The sequence below is a fragment of the Myxocyprinus asiaticus genome, chromosome 39 (genome assembly GCF_019703515.2).
Source record: "Myxocyprinus asiaticus isolate MX2 ecotype Aquarium Trade chromosome 39, UBuf_Myxa_2, whole genome shotgun sequence".
NCBI lineage: Eukaryota > Metazoa > Chordata > Actinopteri > Cypriniformes > Catostomidae > Myxocyprinus > Myxocyprinus asiaticus.
Genome location: NC_059382.1, coordinates 3,643,439 through 3,670,000, shown reverse-complemented (window position 1 = coordinate 3,670,000; position 26,562 = coordinate 3,643,439). Strand labels below are relative to the sequence as shown.

General features: G+C 39.0%; 1 protein-coding gene and 1 long non-coding RNA gene across 3 annotated transcripts in view; one reads left to right on the top strand and one right to left on the bottom strand.

The window, feature by feature from the left end:
* The window catches only part of LOC127430044 (uncharacterized), a 7,638-nt gene extending 7,196 nt beyond the window's left edge, over positions 1 to 442 (bottom strand). The window contains exon 1 of the long non-coding RNA XR_007895395.1: positions 320 to 442. This is a non-coding gene — a long non-coding RNA (uncharacterized LOC127430044). The remainder of the gene's footprint in view (positions 1 to 319) is intronic.
* Positions 443 to 1,583: 1,141 nt separating this feature from the next.
* LOC127430164 (glutamate carboxypeptidase 2-like) lies at positions 1,584 to 23,152 on the top strand. Of its 2 annotated transcripts, XM_051679701.1 has the most exons (20): positions 1,592 to 1,728; positions 2,138 to 2,254; positions 8,059 to 8,164; positions 8,336 to 8,522; positions 12,354 to 12,455; positions 12,739 to 12,864; positions 14,039 to 14,225; positions 14,372 to 14,465; positions 15,528 to 15,623; positions 17,191 to 17,276; positions 19,806 to 19,925; positions 20,328 to 20,410; positions 20,505 to 20,568; positions 20,745 to 20,812; positions 21,097 to 21,185; positions 21,281 to 21,371; positions 21,469 to 21,733; positions 22,444 to 22,525; positions 22,628 to 22,720; positions 22,922 to 23,152. In XM_051679701.1, exons 1-20 carry the CDS (start codon positions 1,647 to 1,649, stop codon positions 23,109 to 23,111), a joined length of 2,328 nt encoding a protein of 775 aa, XP_051535661.1. In that variant the 5' UTR covers positions 1,592 to 1,646; the 3' UTR covers positions 23,112 to 23,152. The 2 variants fall into 2 exon arrangements, with proteins under 2 accessions (XP_051535662.1, XP_051535661.1); XM_051679702.1 differs by lacking the exon at positions 2,138 to 2,254 and having other exon boundaries at positions 1,584 to 1,728.
* Positions 23,153 to 26,562: the final 3,410 nt, after the last annotated feature.

Below are 26,562 nucleotides of genomic sequence, written 5' to 3'. Positions count from 1 at the left end.
CCACCCCTATTTATTTATCCTGTTTTATTTGTCTATAAGATGCTGTGCTGATCTCCTCAAATTGCATACCATTCCCCCTTATACATTTGAAATTTCGACTACATTTGAGTCCTAAATAGGGCAAGAACATATAAGGACCCCTCAGAAAATTAATCTAATGCTGTGTATTTATGTAACGTTATTTGCCCAGCCAATAAATCACAAACTGAAAACCGAGAAAACAATCACCCCACCCTCATACATACCCCCTCCGTGTCACCCGCTTCTCTCTGTCTAAATAATCTCCAACTAAAACAGCATGTCGCATTCCTCTACTCACTGTGCACCTTCATGCATGCGCGCAGCTGCAGTTCGGAGTGAACCGGTTTGTCCAAATGACTCTCAAGAGTGAATATTGAATTCACGCACACTTTCGTCTTACATTCACTCACTTTAACAGAAATGATGTGCAACTTCTGTTTTCCTTTGATCTAATCGTAAGCGACAAGTGAACCGCCGATACAGTGATGTTCGAATTGCCCACGAATCGTTCATCTGAATCGGTTCTTGCAAATGATTCGATCGAACCAATTCTCGAAGCGTTTGTATATCACGCGACTGTAAGGTTAAATTTAATGAGTAGCCTAAACTATGTGATGGGAAATATGTTTAGATCATAAAAAATAAATAAAATAAAAATACGTGACTTCTGAAACAATTGATATAACTGGATCGAAAACGTAAACAGAAGTCCCGATCTGAAGTAAGCCCAGAGCACACATCTCCGAGATGTCTATTTTAGATCTTTTCCTCTGGAAAGCATCGCATTTTAATTAACTTAACCAATTAACTGCTAAACATCTTAAAAATATCAGATTTACAAACATATAATCGTAAACATCTCAAAGATATCTGCGGAACGTCTTTTTGACATCCGAGAGGAAACGTCTTAAAGACGTATTGCAGATGAGCAAACGACGTAAAAAATACGTCTTCCAGATGTGATGTATGTGTACTGTCAGGGAGGTGGTTTGCTAGTCTAAGCATGATCTCTGATAGCACATGCATTACCCAGACGTGTATTTGATGTGTGTGTTTACATCTGGAAGATGTATTTTATACATCGTTTGCTCATCTGCAATACGTCTTTAAGACGTATGCCAATAAGGAGCCTATTTATCGCATGCCATTATTCAGCAGATGTCTTTGAGATGGTTATGATTTATGTTTGTAAATCTGATCTTTTTAAGATGTTTAGCAGATGTTAATTCGATTTCGATGCTTTCCTGATCCCGGAGATGCTAGCCACTAGTCAGACTGGTCTGGTTTGATTGTTTTAGTGGGGTTTGGGGCACTTGTCAGCTTGGTCAGGCTCGTAAACAACACAAACCAGCTACGACCAGCAAAGGTTTAGCCAATATTTATGTCTCTATGAGGAATGAACACGTAAAATGCCGAGCGGGGACTTCAGGGGACACGCTGAGCGAGCGAGGAATCAAATGAATCGTTGAATCGTTTCTGAACGAATTGTTCGAACAAACCGATTCGCTGAAGTGAATCATTCTTTTTCAGACCAAGTCCCACCTCCATACTCCCGCAGCCTCTCTCCTATTTCGACGTTTCTAGTTGACAATCAGTTTTCAAAGTACAGTACGGCTCGCAGTCAAATGGGAACCGAGAACAAAATTGTCAGCTGGATTTGCCGGTTAACAGTTATTACGGCTTTTTTCTTGATTGGCTTTATCATTGGTGAGTTTCAGTGTCTCCGTCATTTTATTATGAATAGCTGTAATGCTTTGGTAGAAGACAGGTTGTGTTTTACACTGTGCTTTGTGCGCATTTTTAGAGAAAAAACAACAAAACGTGTTGCCAAACGAGCGGCTACACACTCAAAAAAAAAAAAGAAAAATGTGTATATATATATATATATATATATATATATATATATATATATATATATATATATATTTCAATATCATAATAAATTGCATTAAATTAAATTGTGTAGTTTTAAAAATATGTCATTATTAATAATTTCATTTTATTTTGTTAAAGATTGACCCATTTAATTTGATAGAATTTTGTTATGAAATTCAAATGCGTAAATCATAAAATTATTATTATTGATTCATTTTATTTTACATTTTTGTGATTGCAGAATCAATAACCGTAACCGAAGATTTATTTTTTGTATATTTGTATTGTTGCACTGGTGGTGCATTCAGAGGGGGCTCCTGGTGCAGTGACTCCTGGTACCTGTCTGTCCTGTTTTCAGGTGCTTCATTCTAGATATACCATATGCCTTCAGGACAGGTGTGGTCCAATGAGACCCCACCCACTTCTGCTCAATTAGATCTTTTTTGTGATTTATTTATTTGTTTAATTATATTTGTATATTTAAATAATAAATACTTAAATACAAAATTAAACAGCAAAAGTAAATAAAAATCATTCAATTAAATAATTAAATAATAAATAAAATCAATACTAAAAATCTAATTCATCCACTGTTCTTTTCAGCAGAAGAGATATTTTGATCGCTTTCATTTACTTTTGCTTTTAAACAATATTCTATTGAATTAAGAACCAAGCAGGCTCCTGAGTAGTGATATAAGGCAGTAAATGTAAAAAATATATTGATGGATGAGATAAGGATGCCTGATGAGTGGGCGTGTCTCACCGGATGTGTTTGCCAAAAGTTTTTGGCTGATAGTTGGGTGACTGTTGGTTACCGGATGTGTGTTTGGCTAATAGTCGAATGACCGTTAGGATGCGGTCAGGGTTTGAAATGAACACCCGCCAACCCGCCAAATGCGGGTACAAATCGGCAGTGGTGGGTAACTCCGTCACTGTTACCAGCCACTTTGGCGGGTGATCTTTTTCAGGGGTTTTCCTGCATTGAACATTCTAAGAAATTAATGGTATTCATGCCTCTCATAACTTACACGCACATCTATGTGGGGCGAATGAAGCGTACTTTCACACGAACCACCGGGCGTACATCATGCTGGGCGTCCACTGGCACCTGGTGAGTGAATTGAAGTGAGCGTTTTCAATTCATTTCAATGGGAGGCGAGCGCCATGCTCACAAGGTGGATTCTCATTGGAAATAATTGAAAACGGTGGGCGCACCGTGCAGTGGACTTATATGGTCAGTGTGCTCCAGAGCAAAACTTGCGTGATGGAGTCAGGCTTTACTTGATATCAGGGCAGCTGGCGGACACCATAAAACTTATGTGACCCATTTGAATTATACAGAGAACAATCTAGTATAAAGCTCTATTTGGAGGAAATCAAACCCCTCAAACTGCTAGACAGCCCCTTCATTATAAACAGCACTGACAAGGTAAAGAGGAAACAAATACACACATGATCAGTTTTTAAAATACACATCATCATACTTACTAAAATGTTTTGGTATTTGGTAACCAGTAACTTGTATAGATTCATATTTAATCTATCAAAGTGAATCTATTAGACTTTATTTTTATTACAACTTTAGAAGATGTAGTTACTACAACTACATTAATCTAACCACAGCAATGAGGAGCCATCCATGGTCTTACCTGTGGTAATGGCCTTATCATTACAAATGCCACTGTTAAACAATGCAAGAACAATGGTAAACTTTCATATAGGTAAGTACAATTTAGAATGAAGGGATTAAAACTTCCATGAATTATGGACAAATTATGGACAGATTTTCCTCCTGTTCTAACTGTCCATGACATAGATATTCTAAAGGTGACTTACATCATTAGGCCTGTGTCCTGCTAAAAATAATATCATTCTTGATCAAATAACGTCCAAACAATTGAATAATAATTAATTATTTAATTAATAATTATACTTATTTATCACACATATACATTTGCACATACACAGTGAAATTCTTTTTTTTCCCCACATATCCCAGCCAAGCTGGGGTCAGAGTGCAGGGTGAGCCATGATACAGCAACCCTGGAGCAGATAGGGTCAAGGGCCTTGCTCAAGGGCCCAACAGTGGCATCTTGGTGGTGCTGGGGCTTGAACCCCTGACCTTCTGATCAGTAACCTAGAGTCTTAACCGCTGAGCCCACAGAGATTCCTGAGAAACACTGAACTCAACTGCCAACACAAACACATCCCTCCCTTCAGTGCGTCTTTGGAGCACTGTTAGTGCTCCTCCTGCTACTAAATCTAACATCACAACAACACCATATATGGGTTCTGTGAAACATAGCAAAATTGATGTTACCCACCTATCGAGAAGAAAAAGAGCAACTTATGCATCCGTCTTCAAGCCTTTTACCTCTCAGCGGTCTCTCCACTGCTGAAAAGCCTTGCCGATGTTGACGCGGCTCCTAGCCCTCGACTTATCATAATCCCTCTTTTTTAGTTTATATTCGTCTGACCTTTTTCTCTTGGTCTGTTTCTCAGCCATTTGTCCTCCTTGGAGTTTAGAAAGTTCGCATCAGCCAGATTTGCCGTTGCTCTTTTAATTAATTTCCCTCTCGCTCTGCCCCCACCCCCCATCCTGTGCACGCACAAGAACCACCCCCTGTTGCTGACTGGCTGGAGTAGTGTTGTGCGGATCAGTCTGTTCCACTTTGTTTTTGTCCCATTTACGGAGCCAGGACTGTGTACAAATACTCGATTTGTTTCAGCCCACCCACAGAACGGACAGCTAGCAGACTGAGTTGATATTTGCAGAATTTGACAAAAAGTGTATTGATTAGAATTACTGAGTGCACCTTTACAGAGCACCTATTATGGTTTTTAAACGTGCCTAATTTTGTTTTAAAGGTCTCATACAATAGATTTACATGCATCCAAGGTCAAAAAACACTTTAATTTGCTCATAATTTAAATTGCAGCATTACCTTTTTTTCCAGTGTCAAAAACGACTTGTTCAATGATCCGTTCTAAAGGATTCATTCTAAACTCCTCCTTTCAGAGAGCATACTCTGCTCTGATTGGTCAGATGTCCCAGTCTGTTGTGATTGGTCTACCGCTTAGTGTAGTGTTTGAGGGCGGGTCAAAGCTGTTCGTGAGCAGCCAATTAAGACCAGAGGCGGGTTTTTTGTTACCAAATTACATAGGTTAGTACAGGAAGTAAGTCTGGAATTACTAACGACTCGTTTCAGGTGTTCAGAATCGGTTCTTTCTTTTGGGTGTCAATAACTCCATTTGTCATGCACTTTGATTTTTGCAAACTTTTTTTACATTCACAAACAGCTATTTAACACACTACATGAAAGGTAATATTTGAAAAACCATAATAGGTGCTTTAAGTGGCTAGTGACCTTGGAAACTACTAGCCACAGTGGCTGGTGAGCCAAAAAGTTAATTTCAAACCCTGGATGTGGTTGACAGATGTCTTTGTCTGATAAAGTTTGACCACTAGTGTGTGGTTGAATGCTAATGTTTGGCCGTTGGTTTGTAGTTGACCACTGGTTCAACTGTGGCAGATGTGTTTGGAAAATAGTTATAATTCAGTTGAAGGTGTTTAAAAGGTGTGTTTTCCTGAGTGTGAATAAGTCGCCACATACAGAAAATATTCTGAACACTGATGACCATGGCTACTGAAATGGTTGAAGATCGCCTTTTTCTATCAAAGAGAGTGTAGGGTCTGAGGCTGACCAAGTTTCTCCACAATCCTTCTGACAGTATCAAGTATCAGTTTAATTTGTCCGGCAATCATCAGTGTCACTTCGGGGCTGTTTACACGACAACGTTTTCAACTAAAAATGTAAAACTTTTTATGCGTTTTGGTTGTTCGTTTACACAACAACAGCGTTTTGGAGCCTGAAAACACAAACTTTTGAAAACGGGTTTCAAAGTGCAAGTTTTTGAAAATGATGCCATTATCATCTTCGTGTAAACATAGAAAAACGCGAATTTGTGAAAACGATGACGTCATGCGCACGCGTATTACGTGTTCAGTCTATAGGCATGCGCGCGAGTACTCCAAAACAATGCGCGAGACATTCAAAACTACAATGGTGGACTACAGGACTGTGTTTGTGCTGCTGAAGATTTTGAGTTTATTGACGCTTCTCCAGCGAAGTGTAGATTTACTGTATCACGACTACGACCAGCGATCGCCATCTTCATTGTTGGTATTCACCGCTCTGTGGAAGAATGCTGATGTGCGCAGGCGCGTAGTGTTTCTTTACGAAGTGACATCGCCAACTACTGGCCTGGCATGCATAATACAGTGTTTTTAGTCGTTTTCGCGGATCCGTGTGAACGGGGATCGTTTTGAAATCGTCGTCGTCACACTAACGTTTGTCTCAGCTTCAGATACGCTCAGTGTACTTTTAACGCTATTCACTACTTTAAAACATGATTAAAAACACTCTTTCCGTAGTTCGATTTATATTGTGTACAATTGATTGCTTTTAAAGATTGATTCGTCGGGTGTTTTTAGAAAATAGCAGTCCATTAAATAGGATAAAATATGTGTTTGTGAGAAACATTAGTTGCTGGACTACACAAAGTTTGCAAGATTCATGGCGTTGTGTCTTAATAAAAGATTTTATTGTTGAAATGTTTGCAAATTCCTTGAGCATAGATGCATCTTAGTCTTTGTTTTCAGGTTTATATCTCTGAATAGTTGGTGTTATTACATCTGTCATCACTTCCTTTCCTTTATCTCACCGTGACAGACTTTTTGACCATTTGCACTCACACACACATACACACACACACACACACACACACACACACACACACACACACACACACACACACACCAACTTTTAGTAATGAGTGTACTTGTGTGATGAAACCACCACAAGACAGCATGTGGGTATTTAGTAATATCAATGCTGTTGTAAGACTGTTATTATTTCTAATATATATTATGTCAAATTAAAATATATAAATATTTTTACAAACATCTCCGCACTGAAGTACTCGTATTCTGACATCCCTACAAGATAACAAAATCAAGGCTTTACTAAAAAGACATAAGGTCCAGTAACTCGCACTAGCACAAACCAGGATTAACTTGACAGATTCACCTACTGTCATGCTATCAGGCATCATCTAAATGTTTGCCATGATGGAAATACAGTACATCTATGACTTTCTTGTTTTAACCTTGTTGAAATGTTTGCAAATTCCTTGAGCATAGATGCATCTTAGTCTTTGTTTTCAGGTTTATATCTCTGAATAGTTGGTGTTATTACATCTGTCATCACTTCCTTTCCTTTATCTCACCGTGACAGACTTTTTGACCATTTGAACTCACACACACATACACACACACACACACACACACACACACCAACTTTTAGTAATGAGTGTACTTGTGTGATGAAACCACCACAAGACAGCATGTGGGTATTTAGTAATATCAATGCTGTTGTAAGACTGTTATTATTTCTAATATATATTATGTCAAATTAAAATAAATAAATATTTTTACAAACATCTCCGCACTGAAGTACTCGTATTCTGACATCCCTACAAGATAACGAAATCAAGGCTTTACTAAAAAGACATAAGGTCCAGTAACTCGCACTAGCACAAACCAGGATTAACTTGACAGATTCACCTACTGTCATGCTATCAGGCATCATCTAAATGTTTGCCATGATGGAAATACAGTACATCTATGACTTTCTTGTTTTAACCTTGTTGAAATGTAGCTTGCTTTTGTCGTTACTTAAGTTGATTTGAGCCAATTAAGTTTTGAACGTATTATGGTCGGTCAGCCCAAATGACAGCCGAATGAAATTGGGCTCACGTCCTTCTATCTTTTAGTCATCTCAACAGAAAATATGACATTCGTCGGTCTCACTTTTCCAAATATTTACAGATGTCATTTACATCTATATGTCTCCAGTTTTATGCCCAATGCTCTGAATGTAATACTCTTCTATTCTTCTACTTATGTATTGTTAGATGAGGTGTTAGGGGAGGGTGGGGGAATATATGTTGATGTTAAAGGTTATTTTCATGGATGTTATTTGTCTATATATCGAATGCAATAAAGAAATGTAAAAAAGAAAAACAGAAATACTAAGGCAATCAAAAAATTGCATGTTAGTTTGAAGGTTTGCTGTTAAAATTTTTTTTAAATTTTCTCAGGTTGGTTTGCTCGACCTACTACTGTCGATCATGGACACACATCAAAAAATTTCCTGCATGAATTTATGGATGAGATGCGAGCAGAGAATATTAAACACCATCTCAGGTGAGAGTGAGACCACCCTACCAAGCTGTCCTGTCCACCTGTCCCCTCAATACACCAGTCCTGCTCTTAAGATTTCTTACTGTCTAGATTTCTAAAATATAATTTAATTCATGTCTGTTTCACATGTTTGCATTTAAGAACATAAACCTAATGTCTTTTCTGGTTTTAAAGGAAGTTCACGCGGCTACCCCACTTGGCGGGGTCGCAGCAGAATCTGGACCTGGCGAAACAGATTCGAGATGAGTGGTTGAAGTTTGGGCTGGACTCTGTGGGCCTAGATCCATACGACGTACTTCTGTCGTACCCCAATAAAACGAGCCCCAATTACATATCTATAGTGGACCACCAGGGCAAAGAGGTACAAATTGGCAATCAGAACCCAAACACACACAAACAAAGCTTCTTTTTAGAGAACTGCAAGTTTCCATTATTGAAAGATTAATATATGGGCCAGGTCAAATTATCGGCCGATACTTGGCCATTTTGAGATCATTTTTAACGCAATAACTGTCATCTTGGCCAATTTACATAATTCTTTTGAGCAATTTTGTGTACAGTCACTTGCCAATTAAATACATCAGCATTATATCGACTATCTGCCACCCTGCTCTAAGTTCAATGCATATTTTGCTCTATGAAATCCACTTGGTACCTTTCTATCCTTTCAACATTTACTTGTATTTGGAAATGTACAGTGGGGTCCAAAAGTCTGAGACCACATTAAAAATCTACAATTTAAAAATGTATTTTAACCTCAAAATAAACAGTTGTGAGATTTAGAAATATTTCAAATGAAGAAAAATTGTGAGGTTAAAAAAAGATGCCTTTTGAACCTTCTCAGATCAAGTTGAAAAAACATAAATCATCAGGTTTTGCACAAACTTATGAAATACCAAACGGCAAACAGAAAACACATTCTGAAATTCACATTAATTTTTAAATTCACCCTTTACTCCAGTCGTTACACTCAAAAAATTGTTTTAACATTTACGCAACAAAATTCCATGAAATTGAATTGAGTAATCTTTAATAAAATAAAATAAAATAAATTATATTGTAAGTTTGAATAATTTAATTTAGTTAAACATTACACAATTTAATTTCATGGAATTGTTTTTATGAAATGTAAATGCTTAAATCTTAAAAAATAGGCTGAAATAAAATAAACACATTTTGATTGTATATTTCTAATCAAATTTGTAATGATTTGTTTTTTCAAAATGTAAACAAAAAATAAAAGTCTTAGGCACATAAGATGTTTCACAAAAGCATTTGTCTTAAGATGGTTATTTATATCTTCAGCTTTAGTGTGTCAATAGGAAATATAAATTTTAGAATCCCAAACATTACTTTTGCAAATAGAAAAGATTAGAATAGAAGAACAGGGAGCCCTGCAACAGATGTCATGGCCCCACACTGAACATTGTGTCAGTCTAAGATTACATAAAGAGACAGAAGCAATTGAGACAGCCGAAATAGATAGACGAACAGAGAGCCCTGCAACAGATGTCATAGCCCCCACAGAGCCCCCCACTGAACATTGTGTCAGTCTAAGATTACATAAAGAGACAGAAGCAATTGAGACAGCCGAAATAGATAGAAGAACAGGGAGCCCTGCAACAGATGTCATGGCCCCCACAAAGCCCCCCACTGAACATTGTGTCAGTCTGAGATTACATAAAGAGACAGAAGCAATTGAGACAGCCGAAATAGATAGAAGAACAGGGAGCCCTGCAACAGATGTCATAGCCCCCACAGAGCCCCCCACTGAACATTGTGTCAGTCTAAGATTACATAAAGAGACAGAAGCAATTGAGACAGCCGAAATAGATAGACGAACAGGGAGCCCTGCAACAGATGTCATGGCCCCCACAGAGCCCCCCACTGAACATTGTGTCAGTCTAAGATTACATAAAGAGACAGAAGCAATTGAGACAGCCGAAATAGATAGAAGAACAGGGAGCCCTGCAACAGATGTCATGGCCCCCACAAAGCCCCCCACTGAACATTGTGTCAGTCTGAGATTACATAAAGAGACAGAAGCAATTGAGACAGCCGAAATAGATAGAAGAACAGGGAGCCCTGCAACAGATGTCATGGCCCCCACAAAGCCCCCCACTGAACATTGTGTCAGTCTGAGATTACATAAAGAGACAGAAGCAATTGAGACAGCCGAAATAGATAGAAGAACAGGGAGCCCTGCAACAGATGTCATAGCCCCCACAGAGCCCCCCACTGAACATTGTGTCAGTCTAAGATTACATAAAGAGACAGAAGCAATTGAGACAGCCGAAATAGATAGAAGAACAGGGAGCCCTGCAACAGATGTCATGGCCCCCACAGAGCCCCCCACTGAACATTGTGTCAGTCTAAGATTACATAAAGAGACAGAAGCAATTGAGACAGCCGAAATAGATAGAAGAACAGGGAGCCCTGCAACAGATGTCATGGCCCCCACAAAGCCCCCCACTGAACATTGTGTCAGTCTGAGATTACATAAAGAGACAGATGCAATTGAGACAGCCAAAATAGATAGAAGAACAGGGAGCCCTGCAACAGATGTCATAGCCCCCACAGAGCCCCCCACTGAACATTGTGTCAGTCTAAGATTACATAAAGAGACAGAAGCAATTGAGACAGCCGAAATAGATAGAAGAACAGGGAGCCCTGCAACAGATGTCATGGCCCCCACAAAGCCCCCCACTGAACATTGTGTCAGTCTGAGATTACATAAAGAGACAGAAGCAATTGAGACAGCCGAAATAGATAGAAGAACAGGGAGCCCTGCAACAGATGTCATGGCCCCCACAAAGCCCCCCACTGAACATTGTGTCAGTCTGAGATTACATAAAGAGACAGAAGCAATTGAGACAGCCGAAATAGATAGAAGAACAGGGAGCCCTGCAACAGATGTCATGGCCCCCACAAAGCCCCCCACTGAACATTGTGTCAGTCTGAGATTACATAAAGAGACAGAAGCAATTGAGACAGCTGAAATAGATAGAAGAACAGGGAGCCCTGCAACAGATGTCATAGCCCCCACAGAGCCCCCCACTGAACATTGTGTCAGTCTGAGATTACATAAAGAGACAGAAGCAATTGAGACAGCCGAAATAGATAGAAGAACAGGGAGCCCTGCAACAGATGTCATAGCTCCCACAAAGCCCCCCACTGAACATTGTGTCAGTCTAAGATTACATAAAGAGACAGAAGCAATTGAGACAGCCGAAATAGATAGAAGAACAGGGAGCCCTGCAACAGATGGCATGGCCCCCACAGAGACCCCCACTGAACATCGTATCAGTCTGAGATTACATAAAGAGACAGAAGCAATTGAGACAGCCGAAATAGATAGAAGAACTGTGGTGAATTCTCCAAGAAGCTTGGAACGTCCTATCTGCCAACAGCCAAGAAAAACTGTGTCCAGGTGTACCTTGGAGAATTGGGGCTGTTTTGAAGGCAAAGGTGGTCACACCAAATATTGATGTAGCTTTTTTATGTTTACTGAACTTTGTATGATGTTAACTGATAAATGAAAACTGTTTAAGTCATTATTTTTGAAGACATCCTCACTATGCAACATTTTTCACAAGTGCGTAAAACTTTTGCACACTACTGTATATAACTGCAATTCCACTAGTGATCTCAAACTTTTGGACCCCACAGTATTAATAATCTACTTTCCGTGAGCAGGTATTCCTGGTTTAACTAATCCCACTCTAGGCGTGCACACAAAATCTGCACTCTTATAAATAAATTTTCCACTTAGAACCAAAACGCTTTTCTGCAGTCTGACTCCATCGAAGTTCTTAAGTTCCTTAGAAAACCATCTATGGTTTACTGATGATTTGAAGAACCCAAAAACCAAAACACTATAATGAAACATCCAACTCAAGAAGAACCCTATACAGCAAAAAAACGCTTCTTGATCACATAAAGTGCTGTAAAGATCCATTGAAAAATGCTTGTTTTTAAAAAAAGTGTAGGTTTGTTCTTTTCCTCGTGGCATCGGCTGGATTAAGAGGAAGATTTGGTGTGTAATGTCGGAAGGCTGTGAGTAACTGCTCCAACTGCAGTGGGGACAGGTCTAAGTCCATGATTGCATCATTCTGGGGACATTGTATAGTGATTGCAGTGTATTATTCAAGCAATGAAGTTTTGTCCTCTCTCTCTCTCTCTTTTGCTTCAGATCTTTAACACCTCTCTGACAGAGCCTGTCCCTGAAGGTTATGAAGATGTTGCAGATATTGTCCCTCCTTATAGTGCTTTCTCTGCCAAAGGACAACCAGAGGTGATGCATGCCCAAAATTTACCAACACATTCAATAAAGTCAGCATGAAATCATAATTCACCCTTCTTACTTGCTTAATACAATAAACTTGCATTTTGGTATGGAAATTCCACTTTATATGATCCAATCAATTCCTGATGGATGAAATAGTTCAATATTCTGATTCATTCAGAAATACTGTACGTCACATTACAGTAGTAAAATCATTTGTGAATACTTTTTTAAACACACACACACAAACACGTACACCTCCAGCAGTAAACTGATGTTTTGTGAATTGCAGGGTGATTTGGTGTACGTTAATTACGGACGGACGGAGGATTTCTTTAAGCTGGAAAGAGAGTTGGGGATTAACTGTACCGGGAAAATCGTCATCGCCAGATACGGCAAAATCTTCCGTGGGAACAAGGTGATAAAACGATTTTGTGTACATACCATACAATGGATGTTTAATAAAACATGTTAAAGGGATAGTTCACCCAAAAATACAATTCCGTCATCATTTACTCACCCTCATGTCATTCCAAACCCTTTCTTTCTTTTTAGGAACACAGAAGGAAATGTCAGGCAGAATATTCATGCTGCTCTTGTCAATAAAAGTGAATGAGGATTTATACTGACAAGCTCCAAAATGCAAAAAAGCAACATAAAAACACCATAAAAGTATTCAATGTGGGGGGGCCTGGGTAGCTCAGTGGTAAAGACGCTGGCTACCACCCTGGAGTTCGCTAGTTCGAATCCCAGGGTGTGCTGAGTGATTCCAGCCAGGTCTCCTAAGCAACCAAATTGGCCCGGTTGCTAGGGAGGGTAGAGTCACATGGGGTAACCTCCTTGTGGTCACTATAATGTGGTTCGTTCTCGGTGGGGTGCGTGGTGAGTTGAGTGTGAATGCTGCGGTGGGTGGCGTGAAGCCTCCACACGCGCTCAACAAGCCACGTGATAAGATGCGCAGGTTGACGATCTCAGACGCGGAGGCAACTGGGATTCGTCCTCCACCACCTGCATTGAGGCGAATCACTACGCGACCACGAGGATTTAAAAGCACATTGGGAATTGGGCATCCTGCACTATATTCCAAGTCTTCTGAAGCCATATGATAGATTTGTGTGACGAACTGATAGGAATTTAAACCGTTATTCTCTGAAAGTGTACCTTTCTCAGCAGCTCTTAAATATTCATTTTTTTGTACAAAATGTATTAAATGTATGCATATTTTATAAATATATTATAAATGTATTAAATAAGTTTCAGATTTTACATCAAGTACGTTTGTTCATGAGACGCGAAAACCAATGACGTTTGATGAAGTCATTGATGTCCAATCAGCTCTCAAATCTCATTTGCGCTTGTGTTCATTTACAAAATGGTGCCTGTGGATGCATCACTCAAGGTTTGACGTCGCAGGCGCCAAACGGCATTGGTTCTCATGTGCCACGTGATGCTTTTAAAACCCTCAATGCAAATGAGATTTTTGTTGTTTGGAAAGTAGATGCTTGGACATTCTGTCTGACATAAAATAGGTTTGTAACGACATGGAAGTAAGTAAATAATGACAAAATTAACGTGTTTGCGTGTGTTTGCAGGTGAAAAATGCAATGTTAGCAGGAGCTAAAGGCATCATCATGTTCTCAGATCCGGCGGATTACTGCGCGGATGGCGTAGAGCCGTACCCTAAAGGCTGGAACCTGCCAGGTGGGGGCGCTCAAAGAGGAAACGTTCTCAACCTTAATGGGGCGGGAGATCCCCTCACACCTGGATACCCTGCAAAAGGTCTGTTTGTGTTTCGGTATAGAGAGGAAACACATATGACCCTGACTCCTGAAAATTGCGCCAGCCAACCAAATTGGAGTTTCATTTGTTAAAAGATTAGCTTGCAAAACAACGACTGTTCTCTGTGTATGTTTGCTCTTCTATAGAATACACCTACAGGTATCGCCCAGAGGACGGCGTGGGGTTACCCAAGATTCCTGTGCATCCCATTGGCTATCATGATGCAATTCATCTGCTAAAGTGAGACTGTCACAGCTAAACAAACAAATGATCATTCACGCTATTGATACTGTAAACTTTGGGTGGGCAATAGGTGCTCTCGTTTCACCGTCCGACCAGGGAAGGGGGGGCTTGGTGCACTCTAGCAACTCCCTAGCAACCACCCAGAAAACTCTAGCAACAGCACTACATGCCCTGGCAGTGTAGGGTGTAATCTGATTACAAACTAATTAGTTGCTGTAATCTAATGACATATTAGTCATTTTAAATGTACTTTTTTAATTATTGTAATCAGATTACAGTACAGTTACTGACTGAGTGTATGACAAGGAGCAAAGAGGAAATGTAGACATGAATTTAAAAATTTGAGCAGGAAAACGAAAAGTGTTTTTTTGGGGGGGGATTTTTCCCATTTTTCTCCCAATTCCCAATGTGCTTTTAAGTCCTCTTGGTCGTGTAGTGATTCGCCTCAGTCCAGGTGGCGGAGGACAAATCCGAGTTGCCGCTGTGTCTGAGATTGTCAACCCGTGCATCTTATCACGTGGCTTGTTGAGCGCGTTGCCACGGAGACATAGCACATGTGGAGGCTTCACGCCATCCACCGCGGCAACCACGCTCAACTCACCACGTGCCCCACTGAGAACGAACCAAATTATAGCAACCATGAGGAGGTTACCCCATGTGACTCTACCCTCCCTAGCAACCGGGCCAATTTGGTTGCTTAGGTGACCTGGCTGGAGTCATTTAGCACACCCAGGGATTTGAACTAGTGAACTCCAGGAGTGGTAGCCAGTGTCTTTACCACTGAGCTACCCAGGCCCCCCGTGAAAAGTGTTTTAATAAAGGAACTTAAAAGTAAAGTAATTAGCAATGTTTTTCGATGAGGTAATCAGTAATCTGGTTACGATTTTTAAAAATTAATTATTAACTTGTGAGGGGATTACTTTTGATTAACTTACCCAACACTGCTGGCAAACAACCCACAAACTATAACATTGTGACGGTGAGTTTTATTTTGACATGCAACACAAATTAGGCCTCTGTTGTTCTGTTAATTAATTTCTGGGTTGTCACTTCCCGTAGGAATATGAGAGGGCCTCTTCCCCCTGAAAACTGGAAGGGTGCACTTAACGTGTCATACCGAATCGGACCAGGATTCATGGATGGCTTTGAACAGAAGTATGACACTTTCCCTCCTTACAAACACTATGAATACACAATTACATCCTGTATCATTGAAGACAACATGAAACAGCATTCGTGACGCATTTGACTTTCGTTTCGAGAAATATTTTTGAGTGTAGCAGAATATTTAGTAGAAAATTATCAAGGGTGGGATTTGATTACATCCAACTGTATTTGACTGAATTGTGAAAAGTGGGCTATGATCTTATTGGTTAATATTTTTTTCCCCTGTCCACACTGCCTTGATAACATCACAGAACGTAACATTTGTTTCAGAAGCGAAAGAAGAGAAAGTTATTACATTTTGATGAATCATCAGTTTTGAAGATCATTAAAACAACCATTTTTTTTTCCCGTTAGAATAGCATGCACCTATGGACTGTGCACAGTAAGACCAGGGACATTTATTATCTAAATAGGGTGAAAGATTTTTTCGTTGTCTTTCAGAAACAGTCGCCGTTCAAGAGAGTTAATCATTCTAAACCTGAAGTCAAAACCTACACATTAAACCCAATTCAAGCCTGACTTTTAACCCCAAAACTTAACATAAGATAAGAGAAAGTGTCATCTGTCACACAGTGTGTGTGTGTGTGTACAACCTATGATCCTCCTGTTATGATGTGTTACTTAAACAGCTTACATACCCATTTTCACACTCTAGGTAATCATTAACTAATTTTATGCATGATGTCAGCAATATAGAACAGTTTGCACACTCAGCGTTCTCACAGAGGAAAGACAACACACATTTACTTTTCACAATACACACACACACAGACCTTAGAATCTAGATAATGATGAGAATCTCTCAAAGATGCAGTGAATTTCATACTAAGATAATCATATTTACTCTATCCTAAACCTAACCCTTACAGTAAGAAATCTATTCATATTATTAGATTTAAAGCAAAAAACTTCACAGGTAGTTTTTGACTGTATTTGTGTGGACATTTTCAACCACTTGGCCCTCACAAGTATTGCCAAACCTGTACAAAAAACTTACAAATATACAATCATACATTTATTCGGCTTTGTTGTTGTTCTGTAATGTATTCTGGAGTTGTTCCTGGTAACACAATGGCTTTGTGTTTCGGTACCCCATTACACACACACACACACACACACACACACACAGCTATTTAAATGTGGCCACATCATAGACTACTATTGTTTATATTTAAGTTAATTCTAATTGCTATAGTCTAACCCTAACCCTAAAAAAAACACTTGCATTTTTAGAATTAAAACAAAATAAAAAATGTGCTTAATTTATTAATCGATTTTCCACTCGAAGGCGTCCCCAAAAATTAGCTAAGTACGCTCACACACACACAAATAAACAGACTTTTCTTTTGCTCTGTTGTTTTTCTGTATTTAATTCTGGAGTTCTGCCAGTTTACACAATGGCCTTGTGTTTGGACTCCCCCTTACACACACACAATCAGCAGGCTCGTACAAATAATAATGAAGCATGCAGTATAAAGTAAAAGCTTGAAGTCGTCACTGTATAGATTCTAAATTGAATAAATGACTCTTGCTTTTGTGAATTTTCTGTTTTCAGTACAGTGCGTATGAACATCCACACCAACAATCAGGTGACCCGAATCTACAATGTGATTGGCTTGATCAGAGGAGCTGTAGAACCAGGTGACTTCACAATCCTACAGCACTGACATGTGGTTTTGTAGGTTATTTGCAAATGTTGTGTGGATAATGTGTGGTTTTGAATGTTGTGTTAACACTACAAACATTTAGTGGTGTTTTTTTAATGCAAGCATCACTGTTATTATTGCTCATCCTAAGAGCCAGTAAGAGACCACTCAGAACACTATGGCAACCACGTAGTAACGCACTAACAACCACTCAGAACACCACAGCAACAACATAGCTATGCAATAGCAACCACTCAGAACACTGCAACAACAGCATAGCTACACACCAGCAACCACTCAGAACACCTCAGCAACCACATAGCAATGCACTAACAACCATTTAGAACACCACATCAACAACATAGCTACACACCAGCAACCACTCAGAACACCTCAGCAACCGCATAGCAATGGACTAACAACAACTCAGAACACCACAGCAACAACATAGCCAAGCACTAGCAACCATTCAGAACACCTCAGCAACCACATAGCAACACACTATAAACCACTCAGAACACCACAGCAACAACATAGCTATGCAATAGCAACCACTCAACAACAACATAGCTACACACCAGCAACCACTCAGAACACCTCAGCAACTGCATAGCAATGGACTAACAGCAACTCAGAACACCACAGCAACATCATAGCTATGCACTAGCAACCACTCAGAACACCACAGCAACAACATAGCCAAGCACTAGCAACCACTCAGAACACCTCAGCAACCACATAGCAACGCACTAGCAACCACTCAGAACACCTCAGCAACCACATGGCAACGCACTAACAACCACTCAGAACACCACAACAACTGCATAGCAATGCACTAACAATGGCAACTGCATAGCAATGCATTAACAACCATTCAGAATACCACAGCAACCACATAACAATGCACCAACAACCACTCAGAACACCACGGCAACCGCATAGTAATGCACTAACAACCACTCTGAACACCACAGCAACTTCATAGGAACGCACTTACAACCACTCAGATCACCACAGCAACTGCATAGCAACGCACTAACAACCACTCAGAACATCAGAGCAACTGCATAACAACGCACTAACAACCACTCAGATCACCACAGCAACTGCATAACAACGCACTTACAACCACTGAGAACACCATGGCAACCGCATAACAATGCACTAAAAAACACTCAGAACACCACGGCAACCGCATAGCAAAGCACTAAAAACAGTCAGAACACCACATCAGCCACATAGCAACGCACTAAAAAATACTCTGAACACCACAGCAACTGCATAACAACGCACTTACAACCACTGAGAACACCATGGCAACCGCATAACAATGCACTAAAAACAGTCAGAACACCACATCAGCCGCATAGCAATGCACTGAAAAATACTCTGAACACCACAGCAACTGCATAGCAATGCACTAACAACCACTCAGACCACCAAAGCAGCCGCATAGCAACGCACTAAAAAAACACTCAGAACACCACAGCAACCGCATAGCAATGCACTAAAAAACACTTTAGAACACCATGTCAACCGCATAGCAATGCACGAAAAAATACTTTGAACACCACAGTAACTGCTTAGCAACACACTAACAACCACTCAGAACACCACGGCAACCGCATAGCTATGCACTAGCAACCACTCAGAACACCACAGCAACAACATAGCCAAGCACTAGCAACCACTCAGAACACCTCAGCAACCACATAGCAACGCACTAGCAACCACATAGCAACGCACTAGCAACCACTCAGAACACATCAGCAACCACATAGCAACGCACTAACAACCACTCAGAACACCACAACAACTGCATAGCAATGCACTAACAACGGCAACTGCATAGCAATGCATTAACAACCTCTCAGAACACCACAGCAACCACATAACAATGCACCAACAACCACTCAGAACACCACGGCAACCGCATAGTAATGCACTAACAACCACTCTGAACACCACAGCAACTTCATAGGAAAGCACTTACAACCACTCAGATCACCAGAGCAACTGCATAGCAACGCACTAACAACCACTCAGAACATCAGAGCAACTGCATAACAACGCACTAACAACCACTCAGATCACCACAGCAACTGCATAACAACCCACTAACAACCACTCAGATCACCACAGCAACTGCATAACAACGCACTTACAACCACTGAGAACACCATGGCAACCGCATAACAATGCACTAAAAAGCACTCAGAACACCACGGCAACCGCATAGCAATGCACTAAAAAATACTCTGAACACCACAGCAACTGCATAGCAATGCACTAACAACCACTCAGACCACCAAAGCAGCCGCATAGCAACGCACTAAAAAAACACTTTAGAACACCATGTCAACCGCATAGCAATGCACTAAAAAACACTTTGAACACCACAGTAACTGCTTAGCAACACACTAACAACCACTCAGAACACCACGGCAACCGCATAGCAGTGTTGGGCATAGTGGTGGTGAGTTTTGCACGGACCAGTTACTTCTTTAATTCTGTGTTTGTTCAGACAGGTTTATAATTCTGGGTGGTCATCGTGACGCGTGGGTGTTTGGAGGGATTGATCCGGTGTCTGGAGCTGCCGTGGTGCATGAAAGTGTGAGAGCGGCGGGACAACTCATGAACAGAGGTGTGTGTGTCCATTACACAAACACACACATATTTATATAGCTACCTAAATGCAAACACACCGCAGACTTCTTTTTTTTATTATAAACAATTGATTATTAGTACTACAGACTAACCCAAACTCACACCCAAACATTAAAGAAAAAAAATTATGTTTTTGTTTTTATAAATGAGAACATCCCAAATGTCCCCAACGGAAATTCCTATTTGTCCCTAAAGTATAGTTAAATACACACAATTGTTAAGTCTGTACACACAAACATACACAAACACACTTCATCACTCCATCTAGTTTAACATGAGCTTCTGTCAACATGCAGCAATGTTACCCTCAATTTCTTGTTAAATCAAATGTTATTTACATGTGTGGCCGTTTTTTTACATGTTATTTACATGGTTTGAGGTTGGAGGCCGAGGAGAACAATAATCTTTGCCAGTTGGGATGCAGAGGAGTTCGGTCTACTGGGATCTACAGAGTGGGCAGAGGTACAAATGAATGAATGAATGAATTTTTGCATCCATCTGCTTGTTATCTCAGAGCTTGGTTAAAGCCACAGGTTGTTGTTGTTGTGTGTTTCAGGATAAAGCCAGAATACTGCAGGAGCGAGCAGTCGCGTACATCAATGCTGACTCTGCCATTGAGGGTGAGTCCTAAACAAACACCTCGCCAGCATTTCCACAACGGGTTCTGTTTACACATGATCAGAAAAACTGAAAAATGCTGTTAAATTTACATCAAAGGCTGCATGTGTAAAAGCACCTAATGACGCTGTACATTGTCTTTTTAAGTATCTGCTGATATACGTGTGTGTTTGCGCAGGTATGTACACACTGAGGGTCGACTGCACCCCTTCTCTACACACTCTTGTTTATGACATCACCAAGCAGGTGAGATTTAAACAATATCTGTCTATCTGTCTGTCTGTCTAAATGTTTACTCAAAAATGTTACTTTTAATTTAGTTAAAAGTACACAATTCAATTGGATGGAATTATGTGATAAAATAGAACGAACTACTTTTTGGAGTATGTGGTTGACAAATAAAATAGTTAGTATTAATGAAAGAATTTGTGATCATTTTGAGACACTTTTTGAGTTTAATGTGTTAAAGACAAAGTCTCAGATTTTTGAAGTTATCATTATGTTTCTACTCCAAACAATTTTTTTTGAAGGTTTCGAGTCCAGAGGAAGGAGAAGAGGGCATGAGTCTATATGAGAGCTGGCACAAACGGGACAACTGGACTGAAAGAGATGCACCATGGTAGGTGCAACTTCAGGACAATGTGTGATAATGATGACAATCTTTATTATATGATATCATTTATATAAATTATCATGATAATGATCTCCCTGTAGGATCAGTAAACTGGGCTCGGGTAGTGATTTTGAAGCGTATTTCATCCGATTAGGGATTGCGTCCGGCAGGGCGAGATACACCAAAAACCGGGTGAGTGTGTTGCCTTTAAATGCTGTCTTAGTAGGCAGCCGCTTGGTTCTAACTTCCATGAAATGTCCTCTTTTAAGGATCTGTGTTTGTTCCACAGAAAACCGAGCGCTACAGCAGCTACCCTGTATATCACAGCGTGTATGAGACCTATGAGATCGTGGAACGCTTCTATGACCCAAGTTTCCGTCGGCTGGAGGCCGTGGCCCGTGTGCGGGGTGGATTGATCTTCAGTTTGGCTGACTCTCTGATTCTGCCTCTGGACTGTGTGGAATATGCCACCTCTATCGCCAAATATGCCAGCACCATACACCAGCTGGCACAGAAACACCCTGCTGCCATGGAGCAGTACGCTGTGTCATTCGGTGAGCTGGAGACATATATCATAGTACATTGAAATAGCACACCAAAGGATAGTGTACTATATCCAATGGATTTTTCGAAGTATCACGTATGCTTTTTAAGCAATTATTACCCATATTAATAATGTCAAATAGTACAAACCCTTTGCTCTAAAGCAGTGGTTCTCAGCTGGTTTTGCTTTATGACCCAGATTTTACATTGAACACCAATTGGCGACCCACTTATGTAACAATATTGTATTATATTATTTAAATATAATGTATTAATTAGGGCTGTCGATTAATCGTGTTAATGTCGTGCAATTAATTCTATGAAAAATAATGCATTAAAAACAATTAACAGAACAAATCATGCCCCCGACCTGTATGTAAATTCAGTAATAAGGAATGTTCCTACAATTGGATCAATTCAAGCTTGATGCAGTAGGGGCAGTCTGCGCTCCAGCTGTACAGACAACACACCTAGTCAAAACAACGGGCAAAATGATTGACATTGATTTTTGTTTGCTGTTTACAAAGTCTACAGCTGTCACAGAGACCGGTGTATGTAATACATATGTAATACATACTCAAAAGCATACACTTTTCCATCACTAGTGAAGTAGCGTTATTAGAATTGGGTGCAGTGTCATAACCACTTTTTTGTGACATTCTGTCAATGATGCTTCTCATTTGTTGTCAACCAGCCCATTGTTTGTTGTTTTTTATTGTAGATTCTCTCTTCTCTGCTGTTAAGAACTTTACAGTCGCAGCTCAAGATTTTCATCAAAGACTAGATCAGCTCGACACTTCTGAGTATGAAATGAAAACACAGACAATTTGAATTTTTTAGGCTACATTTGACTCTCATGGTGTTTAGTTATAACATCTCATACCAGATTATGTTCTCTCTCTCAGTGCAATGGCCGCGCGGATGGTAAATGATCAGCTGATGTATTTAGAGAGAGCTTTCATTGACCCGTTGGGCCTACCTGGAAGACCATTTTACAGGTAAGCGCTGATAATCAATACATTAATCATTACATTTGTTGTTCCAAACCTGTATGACTTTCTTCCATGGAACACAAAAGGAGATTCTGGAGTTGATATTGATATGTTGATGTATTGTGGTGTCTATGAGTCCCTTCTTCAATATAAGTCTATGGGATTGTTTGCCTGTTTTACATATATTTGTCTTTTTCTGTCTTCCAGGCATATCGTTTTTGCGCCCAGCAGTCACAATAAATATGCGGGCGAGTCTTTCCCAGGGATTTATGATGCTTTATTTGACATTGAGAATGCAGTGGACCCACAGAAGTCCTGGGACGAGGTGAAACGACAAATCAGCATCGCTGCTTTCACTGTCAATGCAGCTGCTGTCACACTAATGCCTGTGGCCTGAAATTGAAATGCATACAATAAAAAAAACATGAAATAAAACCATTAACTTCTTCAAGTCTGTTTCTACGAAGGAACACCATGCAAACCTGGCTCAGAGGTGAGCTTTGGGAAGCTGCACACTGAGGGCGAGTCAAATAAATTGTTGGCATTTAGCAGATGTTTTTCACCGAAAGGGATTTGCAGTAAATTAATTGCCTTAAGTGCACAATGGTCATAGAGAACAATCTAAATATGACCATAAAAACTCAATTAAGAATAAATATTCAGTCTTAATATTAATGGGATAGTTCACCCAAAAATGTAAATTCTGTTTTCATTTAGTCACCCTCGTGTTGTTCCAAAAAGGGAGGGAATTGTTTTCTGAAATGGTTTGCGTTCCCACACGATTTTTTTAAGTTCGCAATAGCCTCATCAATGCTTTACAAAAATTAACCATGGTTTTACTACAGTAACCATATTTTAACAATAATATTTGTAGTAAAAAATATAAGAAAATCACAACTATTGTTATAAAAATCATAATCATACTGCCAAAAAAAAAACAATGGTTACTACAGTTTTACTATAATAACACCATGGTTAATTTGTGGTAGAAGTACCCTGGTTTTTCAAACCATAGTTTTCACCCAAAAAAAAAAGAAGAGAAAAAAACACACACACACACACACAAAAAACATGCCCTTATGAAAATTAACCATGGTTTAAAACAAATCACAGTACATGTACCACAAATTAGCCCAGGTGTTACTTTAGTAAAATTAAACATTGTGGGTTTTTTCCAGTATTATTGCTATGGTTTCACCACAATTATCATCATTAAAACATGGTTACTGTATTTAAATAATGGTACATTTTGTAGTTATGATTACCCTACAGATACCATAGTGGAACTATAGTTACTGTAGTAAAATCATGGTAAATTGTGTAGTTACTGTGGTTTTAGTACAAAGACTATAGTTCAACTACTGTAGTAAAATCATGGTAAATTGTGGTTACTTTAGTTTTACTACAAATACCATAGTTACAGTAACTATAGTTACTATAGTAAAACCATGGCAAGTTGTGGTTACTTTAGTTTTACTGCAAATACCATAGTTCAACTAGTTATTGTAGTAAAATCACAGTAAATTGTGGTTACTTTGGTTTTACTACAAATACCATAGTTCAACTATAGTTACGGTAGTAAAATCATGGTAAATTGTGGTTACTTTAGATTTTACTACAAATACCATAGATCATCTACAGTTATTGTAGTAAAATCACAGTAAATTGTGGTTACTTTAGTTTTACTGCAAATACCATAGTTCATCTACAGTTACTGTAGTAAAATCATGGTAAATTTTGTGGATACTATTGTGTTTCTACAAATACCATAATTACAGTAACTATAGCAAGAGCACCACAAACTTTGTTTCAACAGAAACAGAAGTAAAAGAAAGTGTATGGTATACATTTTACACAAGAGCTCAAAGGCAGATTAAGAAACTATGGAATGCTAGAATAATAATAATAATAAAAGGCTATTTCACGTATGTTTGCTTGTCTAGTTTACAGTGCACCCTAACTTTGAAAAATTACACAAAGATGGCAAGACAAAGGAAATTAACAAGCATTAAGTTAGAACTAATAAGGGCTGCATTCAATCACCAATTCTGAACTATAAATTTGGATTTACACTTTAAAGCGCAGAAAAGTACCTGACTTAAAAAGTTTACCATGAAGGATAATGAGAAACAAAGATGGTCTACACTTTGAAAATGTTTTACTTTATTAAAAGCAACAGGTTGCTCAATAAAATAAGTGTTTTTTAGAGTGCTGAACATTTCCGTTTCTTATTGGTGAATTTTTTTTTTTTTTGCGGTCTGCGCATCTAGACTTGCTGGGAGAGCACAGTGACTAATTTTATTTGAAATAGGAAAAAGTTAGTATCACTTAAAGGAATAGTTCACCCAAAAATGAAAATTCTCTCATCATTTACTCACCCTCATGCCATCCCAAATGTGTATGACTTTATTTCTTCTGCAGAACACAAATAAAGATTTTAGAAGAACATTTCAGCTCTGTTGGTCCATACAATGCAAGTCAATGGTGACCAAAACTATAAAGCTCCAAAAAGCACTTAAATGCAGAATAAAACTAATCCATAAGACTCCAGTGGCTAAATCCATATCTTCAGAAGTGATATGATAGGTGTTGGTGAGAAACAGATCAATATTTAAGTCCTTTTTTACTATAAATTGTCCTCCCTGCCCAGTAGGTGGCGATATGCACAAATAATGTGAATTGCCAAAAACAGAAGAAGAATGTGAAAGTGAAAGTAGAGATTAATAGTAAAAAAGGACTTAAATATTGATCTGTTTCTCACCCACACATATCATATCACTTCTGAAGACATGGATTAAACCACTGGAGTCTTATGGTTTACTTTTATGCTGTCTTTATGTGCTTTTTGAGTTGTAAAGTTCTGCCCAAAGTTCTTGCATTGTATGAACCTACAGATCTGAGATATTCATCTAAAAATCTTTTCATCATTTCATTTGTGTTCAGCAGAAGAAAGAATGTCATACACATTTGGGATGGCATGAGGGTGAGTAAATGATGAGAGAATTTACATTTTTGGGTGAACTATCCCTTTAAAGTCTGTTTTATCACCATGGTGTAATTTTACAGTTTGGTAATAACATAGAAATAGACCCTTGCCTGGGTATCGATCATTTAGGCAACAAAACACTGAAAAAAAAACAGATTTCCACAAATTTAAAGTGGAGAAAAAATGCTAAGTTGCGTTCACGTCATGACGAAATTACTGTAATTACAAGTACCCAAATAGTAAAACCATTCACGTCTTTCTAAATCTCATAATTACAATTTGGAAACTGAAAAAGTTATGAAAGCACAGACTTGACCATTGTGACGTCATATAGAGCAACCAAAATGACCACGGCTTCAACAGTTAAAGATAGTAAGGTAGCTGTGCATATTTCTGTTGGATACGTCTTAAAATGTTACTATTGATAATCTCTTAGTTATACAGGATTGTTTGTTTGAAGATTAAAAAAAATACACATCAACAACAAAGTCAGACATGGAATTATTTCGGCATTATGAGCACTGCGACTGATGTAATTACAGTAATCCCAACATGACATGAACACAACATTACGACATATTAGAATCTCCTAAAACAGAAAATAAAGAATGAAACCACATTTACATTTTACAAGTATGAATTCAGCTTAAGAGCACTGAAGACTGAACGGTTTCATGATTTTTTCCAATATTAGTGCACTGTGTCTTTTTGAAAACTGTGCTCACATGAATTCAGATGATCTGCATTATACGATATTTATAAAAATAAATAATCTGACACATTTTATTCCCAGTTAAAGTCAGAGCAGTTAAACCGTATGTGAGAAATCAAGAGTTTACAATGGCTCAGGTGACGGTGGTGT

Coding starts and splice junctions, on each gene's coding strand:
- LOC127430164 (XM_051679701.1), top strand. CDS start 1,647: ATGGGAACCGAGAACAAAATTGTCAGCTGGATTTGCCGGTTAACAGTT. Junction 8,523..12,353: donor TGGACCACCAGGGCAAAGAG/GTACAAATTGGC, acceptor CTTTTGCTTCAG/ATCTTTAACACCTCTCTGAC. Junction 19,926..20,327: donor GGGACAACTCATGAACAGAG/GTGTGTGTGTCC, acceptor ACATGGTTTGAG/GTTGGAGGCCGAGGAGAACA.